Source organism: Ursus maritimus, unplaced genomic scaffold (assembly GCF_017311325.1).
Source record: "Ursus maritimus isolate PB19 unplaced genomic scaffold, ASM1731132v1 scaffold_13, whole genome shotgun sequence".
NCBI classification, from domain to species: Eukaryota; Metazoa; Chordata; class Mammalia; order Carnivora; family Ursidae; genus Ursus; species Ursus maritimus.
In genome coordinates this window covers 60,681,417-60,705,723 of record NW_024423675.1, presented here as the reverse complement: position 1 = coordinate 60,705,723, position 24,307 = coordinate 60,681,417, and the positions used below count along the sequence as shown (strand labels likewise).

Sequence of the window (24,307 nt, the reverse complement as noted above, 5' to 3'; positions counted from 1 at the left end):
GCTCTGAGAGATTCTAACAACCATTTAGGTCCAATTCTGTGTCCTTTAAATCTGTGCTGCCCTATATGCTAGCTGCTAGACACGTGTGAGCACTTGGAACGTGAGTAGTCCACACCGAATGTGAGTAGTCCACACCTAATGTCAGTAGTAAGCACTGAACGCGAGTAGCCCACACTGAACGTGAGTAGCCCACACTGAACGCGAGTAGCCCACACTGAACGTCCACACTGAACGCGAGTAGCCCACACTGAACGTCCACACTGAACGCGAGTAGCCCACACTGAACGCGAGTAGCCCACACTGAACGTCCACACTGAACGTGAGTAGCCCACACTGAACGCGAGTAGCCCACACTGAACGTCCACACTGAAAGCGAGTAGCCCACACTGAACGCGAGTACCGAACGCGAGTAGTCCACACTGAACGCGAGTAGCCCACACTGAACGCGAGTAGCCCACACTGAACGTGAGTAGCCCACACTGAATGCGAGTAGCCCACACTGAACGTCCACACTGAACGCGAGTAGCCCACACTGAACCCGAGTAGCCTACACCGAACGCGAGTAATCCACATTGAATGTTCTGTGAACGCAAAATAACACTTCAGAAAGATTCAATTCCAAAATTTTAAAAAAGGAATGTAAAATATATCATTAGTATTTTTTAATATTGAATACATGTTGAAATGATGATATTTTGGATACACTGGGTTAAAGTAAATATATCATTAAAATTAATTTTACCTGTTCCTTTTCATTTTTTCAAATGTCACTACTGGAATGTTTACAACTACACATTTGGCTTGCATTGTATTTCTATTGGATGTGCTGCTCGGTATTTTTTTTTTAAGATTGTATCGATTTATTTATTTTACAGAGAGAGAGAGTGTGAGGGGAGGCACAGAAGGAGAGGGAGAGAATCTCAAGCAGACTCCGAGCTGAGCATGGAGCCCGACCCTGGGCTCCATCTCACGACCCTGAGATCATGACCTGAGCTGAAACCAAGAGCCGGACGCATCACTGACTGAGCCACCCAGGCGCCCCTGTGCTGCTCAGCATTGCTCCAAGTGTGTTACTTTCGCCACGGGGGGCTTTAGTCCACTTCTACTCTATTGCTTTCTCTTGAGTATAAGGAGCAATCCATCCATCACTCACTCAAGCACCCTTGGATTTCAAGTTTCCATCCTTAGAAGAAAATAAAGAGATTTTTTGAAGTGCGCACTCCAGATTTTGATGGTATGTAGCATGGCACTCATCTACTTGCACTTGTTTTCTCCTAGACAGTATTACTCTACAGCCTCCAAATAAATGGTCTTCACTTCTGTCCACCTCTGTAAGTTAGATTTTTGGGGGGGGAGCCTAGGAAGGTAAATTTGGATAAATAAACGGATGTGAGGAATTTTTCCCCAAGCAAACATGATGAGGGAAAGAGCCCTCGCTAGAGGGGCCCCCCATTCTCCCACCGAGTGCCTTCTACCCTCTGAGTGCTGGCAGCAAGTGAGTCCCGCGCTCAGCTCGAACTCTGGACAACACAGTAGGTGTGAGTCTACTCGTATTCTCAAGGTCAGACCTTGTCTACCAGAAACACAAAATCACAGTTATCTACCTCCCGTAGCTTACTTAGTCTCGAGTTTTCCAGGGCACAGAAGAAGGAAAGGGAGCTAGAGTACACATCCGCTCCACCCCAAAAACTGACTGTAAATCTCTAATCTACAGCATTAGATTCTAAAGGAGGAGGAAGAACGTTCACTTGGAAAGCCAACAGTGTGTTGGCTTGATTATAACAAAGTTTTGGAGGGTGATTATTGTGGCAAAGTACCCCATTGATATCACAGAGCGTGCAGGCCCATAAATGACAGACGGCTGTCAAGGACCAGGTGAGGGATAAGCAGAGACACTAAGAGTAGGTTATTTAGCAAGTGGCTCTCAGTGAAGTCGGGTCCCTAGTGTAGACTCCAGCCACAAAACACTCAAAACATGTAGATGTTTTATGAAGCAGAATGTGGGATGGATCCCTAGACTGTTTAAAAAAAAAAAGAAAGAAAGAAAAGAAGAAAAAAAAGAGAAAAGCTCTTCCCAAGAAAAGTTCAGGGAGCGCCTACTGCTTCTTTGAGCATAGCAGTTCTCTCAGTCTTCTCTCCTGCCCCCCCTTCCCGGGGGCCGCTAATCCTTTCCTGGCCCTGCACCTGCTTGCCTCCGTTTCCTCCCAGCGCGTCCCGGCCGCCTCCTCGCTCTGGTCCATTTCCTCTCTCCGCACTGGGAGCTTGTTTCCTTTTATTCCCGAGCCGCCTTTCATGCTACTCCACACTTGTAATAAGAAAATGCCTCCCACTTCCAGGCACAAAGAGCCTGCCCACTCTTCTGATGAACCGCCTCCAGCGGGATTTCTTTCCTGAAAAGCCATTCTTGTCCTCCCCTCCTCCTCATGCCCGGCACATGCACCAGTGTGGCTGCCTTGCGGTTCCGGAGCCTGTTTTGCCGAACACGCCCTGCTCATTCTTGGATGAAGTGCCTTATCTTTGACTTCCCCCTAAAACCTATTGACCAACTGACTCATTCCCTCACTCAGAAGAGCTACTGTTCCATCATTTTGCTTTATCCTCCCAAGGACACCAGTTAAAGTAGTAATATGAGTAACAGTCCAGGGAGTCGCTTATCTCTTATATCGTGGCACCTATAGTTTACTTGTTGAATTTCCACAGGTGTGTGTGCAGCTTTGCATTCTAAAATTCTTCACAGAACACATCGTTTTTCTTGTTTAAGTAGTTGAACAGGCTAACTAACCTTCTAGAATATTCAGGTTCCAGGATTTTCATGGTCAAGCTAAGGAGGAGGAAGGATTGATTTCTAGACTCATAGGATGAGAACACTGCAATGGATCTTTGCACTTAGTGGGTCTACTTTATATGCACTAAAATCAAGGCTCAGAGAAGTTAAAACACTTCTCAGGGTCACACAGCCAGTGGAAAAGCTGGGATGCAGGCTCAGCCAACTTAGCTCGAGAGCCTGGGCTCATAACCATACATTTTACTTGATAAAAAAAGTATAGGGGCCTTGAAATCTGTAAAGCACTGTCAAAAGAGAAGGTATGTATCACAGAGTTATCATTAATAAGTAATAATAAGGGAAAAGATGCCACTTACAGGCACTGTAAGGAGGCTGCCTCACCGAATGCTCAAAGTAAATGAATCCGTAGTTAGCCAAACTCCTGGAATCCTGACAGTCCTGGGAGCTTCGGAGAAGAGGAAGCAAACGCTGACTGGTGGAGAGGAACAGCACAGGCTGGTCCCCGGGCCCCGGGTAAGAGTGAGAGCATCAGGGCTGTGCTTCTCGGCTTTCAAGGGTCTTGTTAAAACTGCAGATTCGGAGTCAGTACGTGGAGTGGGCCCTGAGGATCTGCATTTCTTTCTTTTTTTTTCTTTTAAAGATTTTATTTATTTGACAGAGGTAGACAGCCAGCGAGAGAGGGAACACAAGCAGGGGGAGTGGGAGAGGAAGAAGCAGGCTCCCAGCGCGAGGAGCCCAATGTGGGGCTCGATCCCAGAACGCCGGGATCACTCCCTGAGCCGAAGGCAGACGCTTAACGACTGAGCCCCCCCAGGCGCCCCAGGTTCTTCATTTCTAATAAGCTCCCGGGAGACGCTGATGTTGTTCCTCCATGGACCTCTCCTTGTGTAGCAAGGAGTTAGGGATTTGGTTTCAGAAGCAAAAATGCCAAACAATAGGCGTAAATACCTGTCTCTCTTGAGCCTCAGTGTACCTGTCTGCAAATGAAGGAGAGGGCCAGGATGATCTCCACAACTGCTGAGGTCCCTTTAAGCTGGAAGGTTCTATGACTCAGAGCATTGCTGAGGACCAGCCTACCTGGAGTACCGGAGGTGGGTTTCCCAAGTTCTTTCATCAACAGGATCTGTGCATCTCAGTGCCCCTGGCTGGGGAAGGGCGGGCCTCTAATTTCCACGATCACGCGCCAGGCCCTTGCTCTTTCCTCTGGCATGTTCTTAAGCCACGTGTTCCCAATTTTTCCATCCCTTTGGTGCCACTTGAGCCTTTCCTTCCCCTTATAGCTTCTGGCTTCCTCTGCTCTCTCGCAGTTGACCTATTCCTCACCCTGGTTCGTTCATCATCCTCCCGCCCTTCACAGCCTTGTATATGAGAACGGATTATAATTACAGTACACTTCTTCTTCTGTCCTCTTCCTTCTCTTCTTCCTCCCTCCCTCCCTTCCTTCCTCCCTCCCTCCCTTCCTTCCTTCCGGCAAAGCATGTCAATCTTGCTCTGTGCCATCCCTCTGGTGATTTAACAGACTCTAAAGAATGTGACATTTGTGTGGTGAGAGAGATAGAGTCATTTCCCCTCATCTGCAATGAAGTGATACCTTTGCTTTCAGGGAGGGTTCATTAATTCTCTAGAAGAGATTTCAAATCTGTACATATGTACACTTACGTAAGTCAAACCTTCAACTTACTGAGACTTATTATATTAAAAGAGACACTCAGAGGCTTCAGGATGGGAAGTACAGAAGTCACCAAAATACCTGTGTGTATTTAGGAATTCAGACTTGGGGGCTCAGGGCAATGGGGACAAGAAAGTGGGATCTCAGCAAGTGAAACAGTGTCCCTTGGCTCAGTTTCTCTTCCCGTAAAAAGGAGGAAAATACCACTGGCCACCCACAAAGCTATCTGGAGGATGGTGAAGGCAGTTCTATAAAGAGCATCCCAGAGGAGGGGAGCCGCTGGGTGCTTTTCCTCTGTCATTAAAATTCTCCATTTCAGCCATCACAGGAAATTGTCCTAACCTCACAAACAAGCGAATGCATTTACATCCAAAACCGGCCTCGGGTCCAACACATGGTACATTCCCACAAGTTCGTGTTTCTACAGGAAGAAGAAATAATATAGGCTTCAAAGAACATCCTGGATGAAAAACACCCAGCCTCCCAAATCCTTCGGAAAAACAAAAATCTCCGACTCCTTCCTTCCCTCAGAACTAGAGCCTTCAAAATCTTGTGGTATTTCCCCAAATACCACAATTTTGAATTGTGACATCTGGTTCCCAGCTCTCCCAGGCTGGATTTTTTTTTTTTAAAGAGACAATCAGGAATTTTGACATTCTAAGTTGCACCTTGCGTTGGTGTAGGAGAATAACTGCCTACCCTTCCCTGGCATCCGTACACACTACATGATTCTAGCATTTTCCCTCAAACAAGGAATCTACTTTTTGTTTTAGTCCCCAGATGCCATTTTCTTCATAGGCCTTGTCTCTTCCAGAATGTATTTCAGATATGGTGGGACACCCTACTCCCCCCTCCCCTTAACTCATTCATGAGCATCACAGGACATCGGCAAGAGCCCCAAAGGACAGAAGGCCCCTATATCTGCAGGCAGTTTCAAGAGGGGCATTAGATTGTCTGGACGTTCCCTGACGTTCTACTCTCTCCACGCAACTGGGCCCAGGATTTGAGAAGCAGGCCCTGCAGCCAAGACGTACTGGACACAGCTCTTTATTTCTACGCCCTGGATGTGATGGAGGAGTCAGCCAACAGGATGGGAAAGCTGGATGATGTCCACAGTCTGGGGGAGAGAAAATAACTTAGGGGAAATGGCAAGTGCTACTTGCTCCAGTAAGACCAGAAATCTCTCGCTCGGGGCCCGGCTCCCCAGTGCAGCGAGATGGTGGGCAGTGGTTAAAAGCACAGGGGTGTGATGGCCGATGGGCCTGCGTTTCCAGTTCTGGCCAAATGACCTTTGGCCAACCACTTTCCTTTCTGAGCACTGGCTTTCCTGTGAATACAATAGGGACAACAGTATCTAAACACCATGGAGTGGATGTTGGGAGTGTCAAGGAGGTCATACGGCATGGAGCTGAGCATGTTACCTGGCACAAGAGAAACACTCAATGAAAAATAGCTGTTCCTATTATCATACCTTTTATTATGGACAAACAAGAGAGAATATTCTATTGCCACGGGCACGGGGAAATGCTTAAAGTCCCAAAGCTGATGAAGTGGCATCATCGCTAGTACGTAACGAACGGGGCAGGAAGCAAACAGCAAGGGAGAGATAATGGAAAGGCGGAAGGAATCCCGCCCAGGCAGGTGTAGTTCAAGTCCAAACAGAGTTCCTGGGCCTGGCCGAATGTTCATGAAATGCTGAAATGTCCACTGCAGATAACGATTACAAAGAGGTTACACTGGGGTGATTTCGGAGACGAGCAGGGAGATGCAAACAGGATTTGGGGGAAAGGGGCAGAAAATATCGCCTTCTGGAAAGAAAACTGACAAAAGCCAATCAAATTAACCCCCAACGATCCTGCTCCTTCTCTTTCTGGACGTTCTACATTGCGGGTATCCAGGGTACAACACACAAAGTAACACCAAGTGTCAGGAAGATTTAACCACAGATCCATCACAGACAACAGACTCATCACGAGGCCAAAAATAAACGAAGCCATCACATTTTAAAGCAATTTCATGGTGAATATTACCAGTAGAAATAACCAACACAAAAAGAAACCAGTATTGACTTCAAAAAATTAAATCACCAGGAAAATCTATCTTAGTGGAAGTCATAGTTCTATAAGAAAATTCCTAATGGCAACTTTCATGATATAAAAAAAACCTGATTGAGAAAAAACTTAGTTACAAATTTTATGCAGAAAATAAATTACTCCAATTAAAATAATTTTAGTAAAATGAAAACAGAAATGGGAGAAAACTGGAAATAGTGTGGCTTTACAATAGAGAACATTGATTAAGGTCTTCAATTGGCTTAGACTATTCTCAGAAAGTATTTTCTTCCACAAAAATCCATCAGTGTTGTTAAAATTCCAATTAAAATGTTTCTACTCGTAAACACAGAATTAGGATGTCTCTAGGGAAAAAAACTCCAGCAAGTCAAGTTGGCGGATGAAAACATCCTGTTCCCATGAACTCTTCCCAGGAATTGCGCTATGTGGGACAGTGCACAACCCAGGCCGGGCGGCCAGTGTTTCCTCGGGATCAGGAAACTGCCCTGCTTCCTAAACATCTCATCTAGAGGATATCCAGTCCAAGGACTAATTTGGGAAATAATGAAAGATAAACTTTCATCTTAGAAATGGTGATTGGTTCTGAGTACTTCAAGAGAAGTTGTTGATGAGAATCTGACCAAAAGAGTAGGGGTTAGGGGATGAGAGAGAAGAAGAGGAAGAGGAGGAGGGAAGTGAAGGGAGGAGAAGGGGGAGCTAGAGAAATAGGGGAAGGAGCGGGGAGAGGAGGAGGGGGAGGAGGGGGAGGGAGGGGAGGAGGGGGAGGAGGAGGAGAGGAAGGAGAAGGGAGAGAGAGAGGAAGAGGAGAAGGAGAAGACAGAGGAGGAGGGGGAGAAGTAGGAGGGAGAGGAGGCTGGGAGGAGGAGGAGGAGGGGGAAGAGAAGAGGAAAGAGGAGGAGGGGGAAGAGGAAGAGAGAGCGGAAAGGAGAGAGAAGAGGAAAGAGAAAGAGGGAGACAGAGACAGAGGAAGACAGAGAGAGAAGGGAGACTCGCGTGCCCACCGTGTCCCACCTACTCTAACTCACCAAGAAAAGGTGCAGAGGGGGGCAATACTTCAGACACTGATCCCGCCACCGCACAGGTGAGTTTTTGAAGACTGCCCTGCTTCCTTTGATCTGATTCTACCCTCACTAAGCAACCACTTGATCTTTGATCAATTGATCATCTTTTTCTTTTACGGATCCTGCCTTTGGTGTCGTACCTAAGAACTCTGTGGTGTCAGGATCACTGTGACACGGGGAGAGAGTTTCCTAAGTGACCAGCCTCACTTTGGGAGCCTGACAAGCCGAGCTCACATTTCGGCTCCTCCTGGACTCCCTCTCTTGGGGTCCTCTGGACTGCTGAGGGCTGGGAGGAGACAATATGCATAACGAAAAGCAGAGATGCAGACCCACCACTTTCCCCCATTTCGATCCCTGGAAAGGTCTATCCCTACTTGAAATGCTTTGATCCTGTGATTTATAACTAATGCAGTGTCTCATCATTTCTTTCTAGCCCCAGATCAGTTGCTTAGTATCTTATCATCCCCAAGTGAATCGAAAAAACGGAGTTTCCCAAGTGTCGCGTTTCCAAGCAGGACTTCAGGGACCCCAGTGAGACCTCCCTGCACCCCCACTGCCATTCTTGGATGTCTTGTCATGACATGGCGGCAAAGTCATGAATCAGGAAAGGTCTTTCAGAAAAAAAGAAGGGTATGGCATTTCAAGAGTCTGTAACAGACTCAGACGCAGGGCCTCCTACTCCTACCCCCCCCCCCAAGAAATCTGAAGACAGGGAAGCTGGTCCCACCCTTGGGACAACTTCACTCCATTACTCAGATGGGTTTCAAGTGGCTACCATGGGCTCCTATAAGGAGAGATCTCCTACAGATAATTAAAATTAATAACTAATAATAAGAAGTTTCCAAAGCTAATCTTCATTTTTCCTCCTTCAGCTAGATAGCACAAAATAAATGTGCTAAGATTTCATTGAAACATAATCTTATTCTCCACAGCCAAGCAATACAGGGGAGGACTCCTAATAAAGAGTTAGACCAGCTCTGCCATTTATTCCTATCACATGGCAGGTGGCGAATTCCTTTATGATAGTCTATGTATGTGGAAGGTGAGGAGAGAACTGAGTGGGAAATACAAGATTTTTTCTTTTTAAAAACACAAAAACAAAAACCCCAACCATTTACTGAGCTGATCCTGAGAAGAACCTTCTAGGATATGTGTCATTATTCTCATTTTAAAACTAGCCTAATGTCATACAACTAGAGACGAGTGGGTCCCTCCTCCTCTTCGGCTCCATCTTCCTCCCCTCTCCCCTTCCTCTCCTTCTCTTTTTCAGTTTATTGTGCTATAACTTACAAACCTAACAGTTATCCTCTGGAAGTGTGCAATAACATGACCTTTAATAAATGTACTGGGCCGTGCCACCAGCACCCCAGTCCAGTCTTAGACCACTTTCACCATTCCAGCAAGTTCTCTCACGACCAAGTGCAGCGAACCTCACTCCTGCCCCCACCCCCGGCAATCACTCATCTGCTTTCTGTCTCTGAAGATTTGCCCTTTCTGGACGTTTCATACACATGGAATTACACAATAGGTAGCCTTATGATCTGGCTTCTTTCACTTAGTGTGTTTTTGCCGTTTAACCATGTTGTAGCATGTGTCAACATGGGGCTCCTTTTTATGACTTAATGGTATTCTCCCATGTGGATATACCATGAGTTGTTCATCAGTTTGCCCACTGATGGACAAGTGGGTCGTTTCCAGTTTGGGGGCATTAGGTACAGTGCACATCAGGGACGCAGGTTTTCATTTCTCTTGGATATATACCTAGAAACAGACTTGCTGGGTTATATGGTAATCTCTTCTTAACTTCTTGAGGAATTCTGAGGAGGTGTTTTCCAAAGTGGCTGCACCATTCTACAGCCCCACCAGTAAAGCATGAGGGTTCCAATTTCTCCATATCGTCACCGGCATTTGTTATTGTCAGTCTTGGATTAGAGCCATTCTAGTGGGTGTGAAGTGGTACGTTATTGTGGTTTTGATTTGCATTTCCCTCTTTTCACGTGTTCATTGGCCATTCATATATCTTCTTTGGAAAATGTCTGTTCAAATCCTTTACTCATTTTAATTGGGTTGTTTGTCTTATTATTGAGTTGTAAGAGATCTTAATATATTCTAGATACAAGTACAAGATACTTTTGTCAGGTATATGATGTGCAAATACTTCTTTTTTCCAGTCTGTGGCTTGTCTTTCTGGTTTCTTAATGGTATCTTTTGAAGCACAAAAGTTTTTAATTTGATGAACTCCAATTTATTATCTTTTTATTTCTACAGATCATGCTTTTGGTGCCTATGTAAGAACTCTAATTTTTTAAAAGATTTATTTATTTTAGAGAGAGAGCATGTGTGAGCATGAGTGGGGGGGAGAGGCAGAGGGAGAGAGAGAATCCTCATGCAGATTCTGTGTGGAGCATGGAGCCCAGTGGGGCTCAATTGCTGGACCCTGAGATAGTGACATGAACTAAATCAAGAGTTGGCCCCTTAACTCACCGAGCCACCCAGGCATCCCTATGTAAGAACTCTTTGCCTGACCCAAGGTCATTAAAATTTTCTCTTCGTTCCCTTCAGAAGTTTTAGAGTTTTAGCTCTTATACTGAGGTCTACGATCCATTTAGAATTAAATTGTATGTATGGTGTGAGGTAAGGATTCAAATTCATCTTTCTACATATGGACAGCCGATTTCTTTACTTGTTATGGGTTTCTTAAGCTTTTCTTTTTCTTTTTGAGTCATTCTTTTGGTAATTGTGGCTTGCTAAGAATTTTTCCATTCATCTAAGTTGTCTAATTTGTGGCATTAGGTTAAAATCCTTTTAATATCTGTAGGGTCAGTGGCAATACCTCTGCTTTCTTCCCTGATTTTGGTAATTTGTATCTTCTCTGTGTCTTTTTTGGGAAGGGGTGGAGAATAGTAGAGTTAAAGATTTGTCAATTTCATTAATCTTCTCAAACAACTAACTTTTGGTCTCACTCATTTTCTCTGTTGTTTTCTGTACTCTATTTCATCGATTTCCACTCTCATCTTTAATACTGCCTTATTACAGCTTGCCATGAGTTTAGTTTGCTCTTTTTCTAGTTTCTTAAGGTGAAAGTTTCAGTTACTGATTTCTTTTTTCCATACTTCACTCCAAAGCAAATTAGCCCCTCAGACAGGTAAGCTGCTGGTTTTCAGTCTGCCCTGTCCAGGTAGAAATTCCTCACCTTTGGAATTCAGATGGGGATTGGAGCAGCCCCAGGTGAGACTGTCATAGACACCCACTATTCTTACCCAAAGTCCAGGAGATTTTCATGGATAACTGCCCCTCAATACAGTTGAATTCTAGAGCCATGAAATTACTGCAACTATTTTGTTCAGTTTTCTTGCTGCCTCTTGGGGAAGGAATGTGCAGAGCAACTCATATCTGCCGTGCTGTCCTGTCTCTAAAGAGCTTCTACTCGCCCTCATCTGAAACAAGATTTGGTTTCATCCTTTACCCATCTAGTACTTTCACAGATTCTGTGTCTCTGGGGGCATGGGGCAGAGCTGGTTTTAAAAATACTTATGTTGAAAAATACTGTTCTTAGGGGCGCCTGGGTGGCACAGCGGTTAAGCGTCTGCCTTCGGCTCAGGGCGTGATCCCGGCGTTGTGGGATCGAGCTCCACGTCAGGCTCCTCTGCTATGAGCCTGCTTCTTCCTCTCACACTCCCCCTGCTTGTGTTCCCTCTCTCGCTGGCTGTCTCTATCTCTGTCAAATAAATAAATAAAATCTTTAAAAAAAAAAAAAAGAAAAGAAAAATACTGTTCTTAGGTTATCAACTCAAAACCAAAAAAAAAAAAAAACTTTAGTGAATCACTCAACTTCCTCAATATTAACAAGGATGGACAGAAACTCTGTACCTCTTAGAATCTGCATTTAGAATAGAGAATTCCAGTGGCATTCTTTATCAGCTCTAGTACCTAATCTTGCTGATTTCACGGATGCTCCTTGCACTCACTGAAAGCTGGGACAGAAAATAGGACTGCACCAGGAAAATGCTTCAAGGCCAGTGAAAGAGCTGGGCACTCTATGCACTACTTGATTAGAGGATTTTCAAGCTGTGTGCTAAGCTGACGTGCGTACAGACTATGCAGTTTCCATAGGCCCAGTTCTGTTCCTGAAGGAAACTGGGCCTGTCTCTTCCCCATCACAGGGCACCCTGGAAAGAATAAAGGCTGAGATCCAGGAGACCTGGGTTCAAGGCTTTGGCTCTGCCACTTTCTCCCATTTAACCTCTTTGGGGCTCTGTTTCCTTATTTGCAAAATGGATGTAATAATAAAGTCTTCTTCCCAAACTGGCTTGGGTATGATCAATTCAGTGATAGCGTGGATGGCCTTTACAAATGATTCACATGCTATAAATGTAAGGCTTCAAATTATGAATTAATACATAATTAATGTCTTGAAATTCCAAGATGCACTGGCTAAGAAAGAGACTGTCTCTCCCCTGCTAGTTCTTCCTTCCTCTGCTTCCCTGCCTCAGGACACAAGAACCCCAGTGTCAGCACCCCAGCAGACCACCGCCATACACTCCCATCATGAATTCCTTTACTGCTCCCCTCCCGCACGGCCAGGATGAAGGATAGAGGCAGATGCCCAGAGGACACAGCCATGCTTTGGTACCTGGGGATGGCAGCCCACAGCACATGCTGCTTCTCAAGACCCACACTCCTATCTCTTGATACCAGAAAGCCGGGGCCTTTAGGCTGAGCGAGGCTGGGAAGAGAAGCCCAGGGAGTAGAAGGAACAGCAGGAGGGAAGTGTCAGGTGGGTTATTATGCTAAGCTTTGCATTCACACAGAGTCACCACAGCCCCTCTGCCACTCTTGTCAAATTATCATCGCATCACTGCAAAGCTACACGTTTGCAAGTACAAACTGATAAGAGCAAGAGAGGCTCTCTTTTTAACTAAAAATAGAACTTTAAAAGTTTGCCCCATGGGGGATTAGGATTTGTTTTAATATGTTTAAAATGGGTCGCTGTAAAAGTTTTACATTTCAACACAGGGTTCCAATATCTAAGGAAAACGAAAGCTATTCATCTCCATATATATCACAAATATATATCTTCGTTGCCTTAATAAAGAAGTTCTGGGTTCTAGGCCGGATAAACGAGATAGCAGGGGAAGACCTGACCTCCCCAGGTTTCTGGCATGGAAACCAGCAGTACATATGATGATCATAAAGGGAACGGAGGGCAGTCACCTACAACTACTGGTCTTTCACGACAGAGCCTCCTGCTCAGCGGGGCTTGGGTTTCAAAAAAAGATCGGGACCCAGAGCGTGCTGATGGTGGTGCCTCCAGCACGCCAGCCCCTGGCCTTACCTCCAACCACCTCACATCCCACCTCCTACTCAGGCTGTCCTGCCGCCGAGGGAACAAGGACTTCCCGGACGCCTCCCCGGTTACACACCTCTGTCCAGCGCCCTGCCTGCCCCTCCTGCACGGGCACCTTGGCCCGTCCTCCCACACGGTGGCCAAGCCCCGGTGGGAAGGGACCCGAGGCTAAGGGCAGCCCTTTGGGGTTACCTATTTGTCTCTCCAGGTCGGCGGCTTCATCGGGCGTGGCTCGTGGAAGGACTCCCGGGTCACTGAAGCTGGTGCGAAGCAGAGTCCCCATCACAAAGAAGAAGAGGATGCCACCAACCACAGGGATGGCGGGGGTGATTTTCACTGCTAGATACGGGCAGCTGCCAACAGGTTGGAAAGGTGGGTGGGAGGGGGAGGGAGAGAAGAAAGGAAATATAATGTCAGTAATCAACAGCGAGTGGTCTATATTTTCCAAGAAGCCAAATGCCTCGTTGGAGGAGCAAAATTGATTTCCATTAAAAATTCATCTACTTTAAGCATTTACATTTGGGGAGGTCTGCAGTTCTCTCTTGTGGACCACTGAACCCTCCCTTCCCAGCTGTAACAACCCAGGCCCTCTGCTCCCACAGTGCTCCTCGGGCAAGATGCTGGCAGGCACGTGAGAATCGTCCTGCTCTGCCATCAGAGTAGGACGTGCAGAGCGTCGACCCTTTGCGGGGTCAATACAGCTCGTGCGTCTGTGTGACCTTCCCGCCCTTCCCGGGAACTGCATAATAGAAGACACCAACTTAGCTCCGTCTTCACCAGACCCAGTCTCTCCTTCCTGAGCCGAACACCTATGTGGCATAAAAAGGCTTGAGAACCGCAAATTCACCCTTCAAAGGCAAGAAACCATTTTTCAATCTTTTGGAGGTAATCTATCCAAAGAGGTTAATGAGCTATGAAAATGAACTTGCAAGCCAGGGTCTGAAGAGACTTAAAGGAATTTAGGCAGCTGGGGTATAACACACTCCTGCTTTCCAGAAGGCGTGTGAGCTACCAGTTGAAGAACATGGCCCAACTCAATTCTATGAAACCTCCTCACTGTCCTCCAGTCCTGGGAGCCGACAAGCAGCAGGGACTGGGATGAATCAGGGAGACTAACGTCTATGCCAGCCGGGCTCTAGGGCAGCTTCAAGTGCTGCACCCTGGCCCACTGTCATCGCCCCTCGATTCCATGCAGGTGGCGAGAGGCAGGGTGAGAACTAGCTCGATGCCTGGAGCTGAGTGAGGGTGGGATCCGCGAGGACCATGGTCAGTCTGTTGTCACCACGTTCAGTCACATCATGGGCAACAAGGAACACAACACAGAATCATAGAATGTGAATATCTGGAATGGAAACCAGCCCCTCAATGGTCTACCCCATCGGGTGATACTCGTGCAGATACTTCAGACGAAACAAAGAGAGGGAGCTGGAGAGGAAAAGATCTGCTCAAGACAAGGAGGTGCACGGGGGGCTCCATCCTGGGAATGTTAGGGACCAGCACCCCACTCCCATAAAGTGAGGTCTCTGATAGGACAGCAAGGGGATCTTGGCAAGGGTCTAGGTGTTGAGGATCAGGGGGCCTGGTCCCTTTGGCTGAGGCCGGCATCAGGCGTGTGAGAACATCTGGTCTTCTAGAGGCATGCTGACTTGGACAGGTGTCTGTGGGTTACTCTGACCTGAAGACCAAAGGCCTCTCCCGAATTCCCTGTTCTAAAAGAACCCAGAGAATTTCCAACAATTTTAAGAGGGGGGAGGAGTGACCCCAACACGACTAGGCCTGTAGTCTCCAGGAGACTCACCCGATTTAGAGAGACAAAAATATGACATTTCTAACCTCTCTTTCATTTCTCCCACACTAACTGCCCGGCAGAAACAGAACGAAACAACCGTCACCGACATCATGCCACACTTCACTCGCTGGATTGTCAAGGGCTCATGGGGAATCGTGAAAAACTGTTCATTGTCATTCCTGCAGCAATATGACCCTACCCAAACTCCCAGACACTTAGAGCCTTTTTGAACATCCTCAGAGCGTCTTGTAGGAAAGCGAATTTGGCAGAGAGCCAGCAGACAAAGAACCCGCTGTGGAAAAAAGGAATACAAGACTGTCCAACCTAAAGACAGCCGCTTTGTGAAGTGTTCAGTTAAATTATGGAAAGGACTGTTTAATCCAACGGATTTTGCTCTGCATTAAAAAAATTGCTTTCCTCGAGTGTTTTCTGGCAAATACTAACATAATTAATACCCTTTAATGGGCTTCCCGTTTTCCTAAAAAATGTGAAAAGCCTCAAGTTGAATAAACAAACATTTAAGAGACGGGGGACACCATAATCTGGCAAATAGCACTTAGTGTCTAATCCTGAATTTGTAAAGGGAACATTTTCTTGCAATAAGATTTAGACAATTAGAAGAGTTTAAAAGATGGCCCTACTCAGGGATTCAATATAAAGCGACAATCGAAATCACATTTACTACTGAAGCAAACTCGGAATCCGAATGTTCATATGGGACTGAATCCCAGCTCATGGTGTGGTGTGGTGCAGTGGGCTCTGGGGATAGGTGCTCTCAGGCGTGCCTGTTATGCTAAGTGTGGCACGTTTGGACGGTGACCTGGAGCTTCTATGAAGAGCTGGTAATAAAGATCAATTGCTGTAAGTCTGTTGATTAAATCTCTGACTGAGATATCTACCTCAAGTTAAGAGCGAGGAGCTCAAACTCTAGAGGGCCATTAAGAGGTATCTGTGTCATAAAATATGACATTATCTTTGCTACACTTATTGTCATATAAAAAACAATCTCCACCATTGTATTAAGCCTTGAAAATGTTCTAGGGTACCAGTCAGAAATGAACATAGTCCCTATCGAAGGCATAAGATTGACCTTGGTACTTATATATCTCTATTTATATTCACCCTAAAATATTTACTTTTTTTTCTTTTCAAGACTTTATTTGAATTCTAGTTAACATATGTGGTAAAACTGGTTTCAGATGTAGAATTTAATGATTCATCACTTACGTACAACACCCAGTGCTCATCACAAGTGCCCTCCTTAATGCCCATCCCCCATCTCGCCCATCCCCCATCCACCTCCCTCCATCAACCTGCAGTTTGTTCCCTATCACAAAGGGTCTCTTATGGTTTGCTTCCCTCTGTTTTTTTTTCCCTCTTCCCCTATGTTCATCTGTTTTGTTTCTTAAATCCCACATATGAGTGAAATCGTATGGTGTTTGTCTTTCTCTGATGGACTTATTTCATTTAGCGTAATACCCTTGAGCTCCATCCACATCGTTGCAAATGGTAAGATTTCATTCTTTTTGATGGCTGAGTAATATTCTAGTGTGTGTGTGTGTGTGTGTGTGTGTGTGTGTGTGTGTACCACATCTTCTTTATCTATTCATCTGTTGATGGACATTTGGGCTCTTTCCATAATGTGGCTATTGTTGATAATGTTGCTGTAAACATCGGGGTGCATGTCCCCTTTGAATCAGTAGCCCTAAAATATTTTTTTAGTTTAAAAGAATCTACTCTGGGTGGACTCTGTGTGTGTGTGTGTGTGTGTGTGTGTGTGTGTGTGTGTATTTTATAAAATGGTTAGGGAAATGATTGTGTAGAAGATGATTTTCCAGAATTTAAATTTCAGGCCAAGGTTTCTCCTCTTTCTCCTTATTACTGAGTTTGGATAGGGAATGGTTGGAAGAGTCATCACGCAGGGCAGGCAGGGCACAGCTGGACAACATGACGGGACAGACCGGACAGTAGGATGTGATCCACCACAGGCGTCCGGAGCTGTAATTTATTCAGCTCCACTTGGCTTCTCCAAGGATGGAGGCCACTTCAGTGCTGTTGGAAACCCTGCAAAGGTGATTTAGCAGGTCTCGGGTTACGGAGTATTTGTCTTTTCCTTTTAGGTCTGAAACGTCACATGGTTGACCTCAAAGTCGGCCTGCTCCAAGTCCCAAAGGGGGCCCCCCCAGAGCAAGATGCAGCTAATGTGTGCGCCACGCCCCACACCGTTCCGCGCCGTCCCAGCGCTCCGCACGCACGGCTGCTATCTTTAAGGGCCACTCGCTTCTCCATGCTGACAGCTCCGGAGGCCTCCCCTCGCCTCCCCCTGCCTCTCCTCATCTCCCACCAAGGATGTCCACCACCCCGGTTTGCTAATATGTGACATTCAAAATGAGAGAGCAAAGCCTTTACTTGAGTGTTCTGTCCCCTGGCACGTTCTCATGCCACAGACAACACGCTGTTGGGGGCTTAGGCTACTTGTACCTGAGAGTAGATTCGTTCAGACCCTGTCCGGGAGAGGACGAACTTGGCTGACAAGTGAATGCCTACGCCTGTCAGGGCTTCTGCCAACTGTGTAACCGGCTGTCTGCCACAGAGACACCCTGCGTGAGTCTGAAATACAACTTTCTCTGCTCTTCCTTTTAAACCTACCCCTGCTCCTGCATAAAAACCCAGGCGGGTCCCCTGACTTTTCCAGTCATGAGAAGAAGGGGACAGGAAGTCCTTTGGTCACTTTAAGCAGCAAACAGTGTCGTTTAAGTAATTAGGTGTGTAGCAATCCCAGGTAATGGTGGAAACTTCTAACTTGGTTTTGAGTTAGGCCTCCTCCCCAGCTGGCCAGGTGCAGTTTCTAGCCCCTGGCAGCTGGACAAGAGAGAACGAGGGGACAGGGGGTGGGACGGGGGGCAGGAAGGGGGACTGGGAAGTGCTGGCTTGAAGAGCTCTGTTCCAAAGTGGATTTGCGCTTTCGGGCCCCCCAGGTGTTTAAACCTGGCTCTCTGGAGTCTGTGAACTCCACAGAAGCTCCCAAGGGACTGCCCTGTGGGCACCGCATCATCCCTCCCTCTTCCTAAATAGAGAGGAGGCAGCCTTCCTCCTGCCCAAGGCCCATCCTTCCACCTCACTTTGTCCCATTCCATCCTTGCAGGCCCCTCATGGAATAATTCCCAAGCACTGCATTCCTGGGCTTCTCCCACCCGGGGGCCAGCTCTCTGCCGGCCAGGCCCCTACTTCAATCTGCCCGAACCATGCTGCCAGCTCTGGGCCACACGCCTCAGCCCCAAAGTCTGCAATGACTCCCCTTTTCCTGCTAAGTTAAGTTCATGTTCCTTCTCAGGCGTCCATGACCTCTCAGACTTCCCAAACAGGCGCCTGCTCACCCAGCCCTTGTGTCTGGAATGCCCTCACACCCAACGTTCAAGATCCTATAAAGACTTTGTGAAAAGTTTTTCTTGGCTCACCCCCCAAGCAGAAGTGATGGCTTCTTCCTCTGAACCTCCATACTTTTCTGCTTGCTCCTGTCTGTGGTACTCGTGGCTGTTGGTGGACACGTCCCATGTACCTGACCCGACTGGAGGTCCTGGAGGGCGACACTTGGCCCTGCTCACTGTTGTGTCCTTCACAACACCTAGCACAATGCCTCACGCAGGGCAGGTGTTTGGAAACACTTGCCAAGTGACTAAATGAATGGGCCTCATTCAACTGAGTTTTATAATAACACGGAAAAGAGAAGGAAAGTCAGATCAGCCACACTGTCCACCTCAACAGTGTATCTTGTGTCTAGAACTCCTTTCTCTGTCTTCTGAGCCTGCCAGGGACAAGCTTAGGGGAGTTGCCGGTAACTTCCTCCACACAGGGGCTAAGGCTCTACAGTGCCCAGGAGGCTTCCCTGGCCAAGGGAAGGAGTAGATTGTCCGCAGTTCGCCGAGTCGGGTGTGCAATATGGACACATCCCGTGAGCATTAACTAGCCCTCCACGCCCTGAAGTCCCAGCAGATAAAGCTCCTTATGTTGGTACAACTTTGGACAATACTAAATGCTCTTGACCGTCTCCCTGTCCAACCAGCCTCTGTGTGACAAAGACCAATGTCTAGCTTCTCTCTGAAATCTTGGACAGCACTCTTCATAAAAAGCAGCAGAATTCATGGCCCTAAGCACACGGCGAGATCAGTGCCGCGCAGAGAGAGCGGAGAACATCTGCAGTCCTTCTGGTAAAGACAAGGCAAAAAGCAGACTGCCCACGACAGGGATCGCTAGCCCTCCCCCTAGAAGGAGGCAAGACTAATGGGAAATCCCAGCCAACCCACAGTGACCAGCACAGCTTCCTAGCCCAAGCGCTGCAAGCAGCAAAGAAAATTCTTAGCCCGAGCTCAGACGACTTGAAAATGGCTCCTTTACATTTCTGAGCAACTGTGGCTGGGATCTCCAACTCTGAGTGCCATCTGTGAGGAGGAAGCCTCCTTCCCCCGAGGGCCTGGATTTGAAACAAGTCGCTGATGCAGCTGCCAAAGATATAAACACCAAATGGAGTCCTCTCCCTGTCTGAACAATTGTGACCTACATACAACCCAGGGCCTGCGGAGAACAGGCTACGAGCGTCTCAGTCTTCATAAAGCTCAATGGGGAAGTGACAGGAGGGGGAAGAAATAAGAATCTGAAAGCATGTGCTTTCATAACATGAAAGAAATGAGCTAATTTAACACCAGGCCAAGAAATGCTAACCTGATAAAAAGCTGTCCCAGGGCCCCCCTCCCCACAGAGCACGTCGGGGGAGGGGGCGGTAGGCTCGGGCTGTGGTGACTGGATACCACCACAGACTGCCACCTCGTTGTATGCCAGAGGTAAAGAGTCCTTCCAGGTAAAAATTAGAAAATGTAGCATTGCCGAAAGGTTAGAAGGGATAGTCCCCCTCCCTCCCTCTCTCCCTCCCTTCCTTTCTTTCTTTTGGAGAGAGGGGCACCTGGGTGGCTCAGTTGGTTAAGTGTCTGCCTTCAGCTCAGGTCATGATTCCAGGATCCTGGGATCGAGCCCCACATGAGGCTCCCTGCTTGGTGAGGAGCCTGCTTCTCCCTCTCCCTCTGCCCCTCCCCCTGCTTGTGCTCTCTGTCGCTATGTCTGTCTCTCTCTCAAATAAATAAAATCTTTAAAAGAGAGAGAGAGCAGGAGGGGCAGAGGAAGAGAGAGAATCCCAAGCAAACTCCATGCTCAGCGTGGAGCCCGATGTGGGGCTTGATCCCACGACCCTGAGATCACGACCTGAGCTGAAATCAAGTCAGATGCTCAACTGACTGAGCCACCCAGAAGCCCCTAGAAGGAATGTTTTCACAGCAATCTTCTCAAATCTTTGTAAGAAATAATGATCTGTGTTTTGGTGTTCATTGATGAAGGGTGGAGCTGTTGTCTGGGTGCTATGTTACCCGAGCCTATGCAATCTGGATGTTTTGTCACTAATTCTGACAACACTATTTTGCCATCAAATAGATACTGACGTCCCAGAATCAATTCTGTCATTAATTCCGCATTCCTATTTAGAGACTGGCTTTCAGGTTGGAATGTGACATACAACTGATTCCTTGGTAGAAACTCCTTAGGCCACATTAATTTCTGAAACATTGCAGAGAGGAAATCTGGATTTCATTACTGGGTAGCCAGGTCTCTCTGTTTCTCCACAGGACATTCTTTGGGGGAAGATTCGCTTTACTTAAAAAGAAAAATAAAACATTAACAAGATGTGGTAAAGACATTAAAACCAGGTGGCCTTTGGAACAAAAAGTAGAGAACCTTTTCCCATATCAACACAATTAGAGTCATCTTTTAATTTTTTGCCTGCAAATGGATACACATACAGAAAAAAAAAAAAAGTCCCGTTAATTGTAGCTCATGACCCGACACAACAGGGCCTTGATATTTGTCCTATACGTGTGGAAGCATAAACACTAGAATCACTATTCTTTACACAGAGAAATGAGGCACGCTGTGGACGTTCATACAGGGCGGGGGGTGGCCTTGCCTCTGCGATGCCATACACCAACAAGAGACGTTTCTATGTTTCAGAAATCACAAAGTGAACCCATTATTTTACATTCCAGAATCTTGATTGCAATGCATTTCGGTAATAGATAGTTAGGGCAAATGATCCTAAAATGAAATAATCTGAGCCAATGACTCACATGTCTGAAATAATAACAGAGTAGCCTTGTAAGGAATGGAGGTTGTAAGGGTTGTAATAAAAATGATCTTTTTCCTTTTCATATGAGTCACTGTAAAATAAATGGATTTTTCATTTATAGGCAGGGACATAAACACCATTAATTGTATGATTTGTTCCTTAATCACATACTTAGAAATAAATGTACCACTACAGGGCAAAGATAAGTATATTACCTAGAGACAAATAGAGAAAAAAGTGGATTCAGAAATAACACCCGCTCACAACTCTAGAATGGGGGAAAAAATGAGGATTTCATAAAACTCTTAAGACTGTCATTTCCCTGTAAGAGACCTCCAGTGTCTGAAAAGCCCCCTTCTTGCTAATTGCACATAATGATGAATCTACCAATATGATCTGGAAGGAGGGAATTTTTTTAAAAAAGATTTTATTCATTTATTTGACAGAGAGAGAGAGAAAGCACATAAGCAGGGGGAGGGGAAGAGGGAGAGGGAGAAGCAGGCTCCCTGCCGAGCAGGGCGCCCCATGTGGGCTTGATCCTAGGACCTTGGGCTCATGACTCGAGCCCAAGGCAGATGCTTCACTGACTGAGCCACCCAGGCGCCCCGGAAGGAGGGAATTTAAATAAATTGCCCCAGGGACAAAGGGGGTAAACATAACAAGAGAAAACTGGAAGGACAAGCTTGCCCCCAAGAGAAAGGCTGGGTGAAGAGAGAACTCCACAGACACATGTATAAACTGTAAAGGTGGCTCAGAGTGTCATCGGACGCCCCCCAGGCTCATTTTTATACCCATTTACTTTCTAGTCTGAGAACTGTAGCTTTTAGATTTCTGGGGGTTAGGAGGCAGGTGAAGTTCAGGGACCCAGGAGAGGACAGTCGCTAAGGAATACGGCTGCCTTCTTCTCCCTGCAGGCCTCCTAGCTGGGCGTGGTCTCTGCAGGGATGTCCCCAAATAGCCCCGTCTTGCCTGAAGCCTCCACAGCTCTTCTGTGACAAAATCCATGTCATTATGCCACACTTGGGGCCTCCCAGACCACCCAGAGAGGTCCCACTGTAGACACTGAACCTGGGAATCAGCCGTTAAAAATACAGGTTTCCATGCACAGTGTGTCAACAGCCCGAAGTACCCACCCACTGTTGAGAAGTGCAAGAGCTCGTCAGGAGGGGGTGGCATTTCAAAGTTTCTGCCAAGTGATTTTGAATTTGATTGAAAATTCCAGGAAGCCAAAGGCTTCGGGCTAGTGTGTGACCCACAGGGCGGAAAGCCTGGATCTCTCTGCCCTAAAGACTGGCTTTTTCATGACCTACCGTGAATACTTAGGCATGGTGACCATATGTCCCAGCTTTTCCATTAGAGTCCTAACCCAGATGATCGTGTCATTTGCAGGTAGAATATGGCCACTGAACTACTGGGTCATGGTAACGCCACCACCTTGCTTTCTGTGCATCCTGGACCCAGAAGAAATGGCAGGACCAGAGAGGTCCATGCGGGAAGCTCCCTGCCCCGGGAGGTGCTGAGAATGGGGGTGGGACGCGGGGGATTGGACAGAGTGGCTGGAGGAGAGACCGCCTCGGCCCTAGCCCTACACAGAATGCGAGTGTGGCTGCTCAGATCCCATGTCACACACGACAGCGTGTCCACTCCAACGCCATTTTGGCAACTCTGTACAGGAGACTCTCCACAGAACTTCAGCTCTATGATTCCTAATCCTGTATTTCATCCAATCTAAGGTATCAACATGTTCAGATGACTCATGAAGCAAAAATGTGCCAGATAAGACAATACTCTCTAATCACTTAGAACCTGTATTTTACATTACGGCGAAAGCTATTTTAGACTGATTTAGACAGTTTGAAAATCATATCTCACTATTGTGCATATATTTTTAAAAATGTGAACGAAATAAATTGGTGAAGGATTCCTAACACATCTTCACACTTTTCTGAATTGCTTTTCTACTCAGAGGGGTCTGAGGTGGGTGGCGCCTGATGCCCTCCCTCTGAAGCAACAGCTTCCGGACTCCCCCCAGCTTCCACTCCTGCCCCCCACACTCTGTCCCATCAGCAAGAGCCACGGCTGTGAAAGCTGTCAGGTCCTGCACCCCTCTGGCAACCAGCCACCTGGCTCATTACCTCTGACCTCTTCCACTCCCCTCCCTCGCACTCTGCTCCCTCCTCATGCCCCTTTGCGGTTCTTGGAAGCTGCCAGTCCTGCTTGCCTGCGTGGCGCCCTCCACCTAGAAGGCGTCCTGCAGGGAGCCACAAAGCTCCTTCACCTCTTGCCAGTCTTTGCTCAAATATCACTTTCTCAGCAGAGCCTTCTCTGACCACACTGGGTGAACTCCCAACCCTCCTACCGCCAACACCCCCGCGCTCTTGGCCCCTTCTGGACTTTACTTCCCTCCTATCACTTAACCCTGCTTGGCCTGTTGAAGTACTGTACATTCTCACTTCTTCACTGTCGGACTCCCCTGCTAGAGAAAATCTCAAAGGCACGAGGAATTTTGCCTGCTTGGTTCATAGACGTAACCCACACTGCCTAGAATGGAGTCCAGCACATAATAGGCCTTCCGTAACTATTTGCTGAATGAACTGAATAGATATCTAAAAAACACTGGGTACAAAGTAGATATGAGATAATCCCATTTTTTTTTAAAGATTTTATTTATTTATTCGACAGAGATAGAGACAGCCAGCGAGAGAGGGAACACAAGCAGGGGGAGTGGGAGAGGAAGAAGCAGGCTCCTAGCGGAGGAGCCTGACGTGGGGCTCGATCCCATAACGCCGGGATCACGCCCTGAGCCGAAGGCAGACGCTTAACCACTGTGCCACCCAGGCGCCCCGAGATAATCCCATTTTTATTTCGGATGCACACTTATATTCACAACTGAAATAATGTGCCCTAAAACATTAGCTCATTATCCACGGTGAAAGATAGGAGGGTGATTTTGTGCGTAAGTGCTTTTCGGTAGTTTCTAAATTTTCTTAATTAAACATGGCTTATTTTTGCAGTGGAAAACATATGATTAAAAATAAATGCATAAATTCTCATTGAACTGAAAAAAGGGGGGAGGGATTGTCCAATATTAAAATCTGTCTCTGCTGTCAAAAAAAAGTCAACTATCTATAGAGAAGATACTCGACAATAATGCATATTCCAGGTTAGATGAAAACCTCAAAGGGCTAAAGCCCCTGATTTCCAGGTGCCTCTAGGTCGGCATGGTGCAAGGTACAGGGTATCATATATTTAAAGATACAAAAGCTGAGTTATCTCACATCTCTGGTCTACACAGTTTCTCACAAGTGTGTGACAGGAGAAAGTTCTCCTCTAGCCACTCTCGTGGGTTTCCATCTTAAACTGGACATTTATATATTAACAGCAGAGACAACTACACCCTGTTGTTCCTATGTCAGAG

At 46.8% G+C, this 24,307-nt stretch overlaps 1 protein-coding gene and 1 long non-coding RNA gene across 7 annotated transcripts in view; one reads left to right on the top strand and one right to left on the bottom strand.

Annotated features, from left to right (window-relative positions):
* The window catches only part of ZDHHC14 (zinc finger DHHC-type palmitoyltransferase 14), a 302,308-nt gene that overhangs the window by 138,062 nt on the left and 139,939 nt on the right, over window positions 1–24,307 (bottom strand). For all 6 annotated transcript variants that reach the window (XR_005834421.1, XM_040628000.1, XM_040627999.1 and 3 more), the window contains exon 2: window positions 13,127–13,287. Coding sequence is in view for 5 of the 6 variants with exons in the window: in XM_040628000.1 (XP_040483934.1) it covers window positions 13,127–13,287 (161 nt within the window). In the remaining variant the exon portion in view is untranslated. The remainder of the gene's footprint in view (window positions 1–13,126; window positions 13,288–24,307) is intronic.
* On the top strand, window positions 7,464–15,588 carry LOC103660857. The gene is made up of 4 exons (XR_005834422.1): window positions 7,464–7,607; window positions 13,143–13,297; window positions 13,537–13,819; window positions 14,804–15,588. It is a non-coding gene; the product is annotated as an uncharacterized LOC103660857 (long non-coding RNA).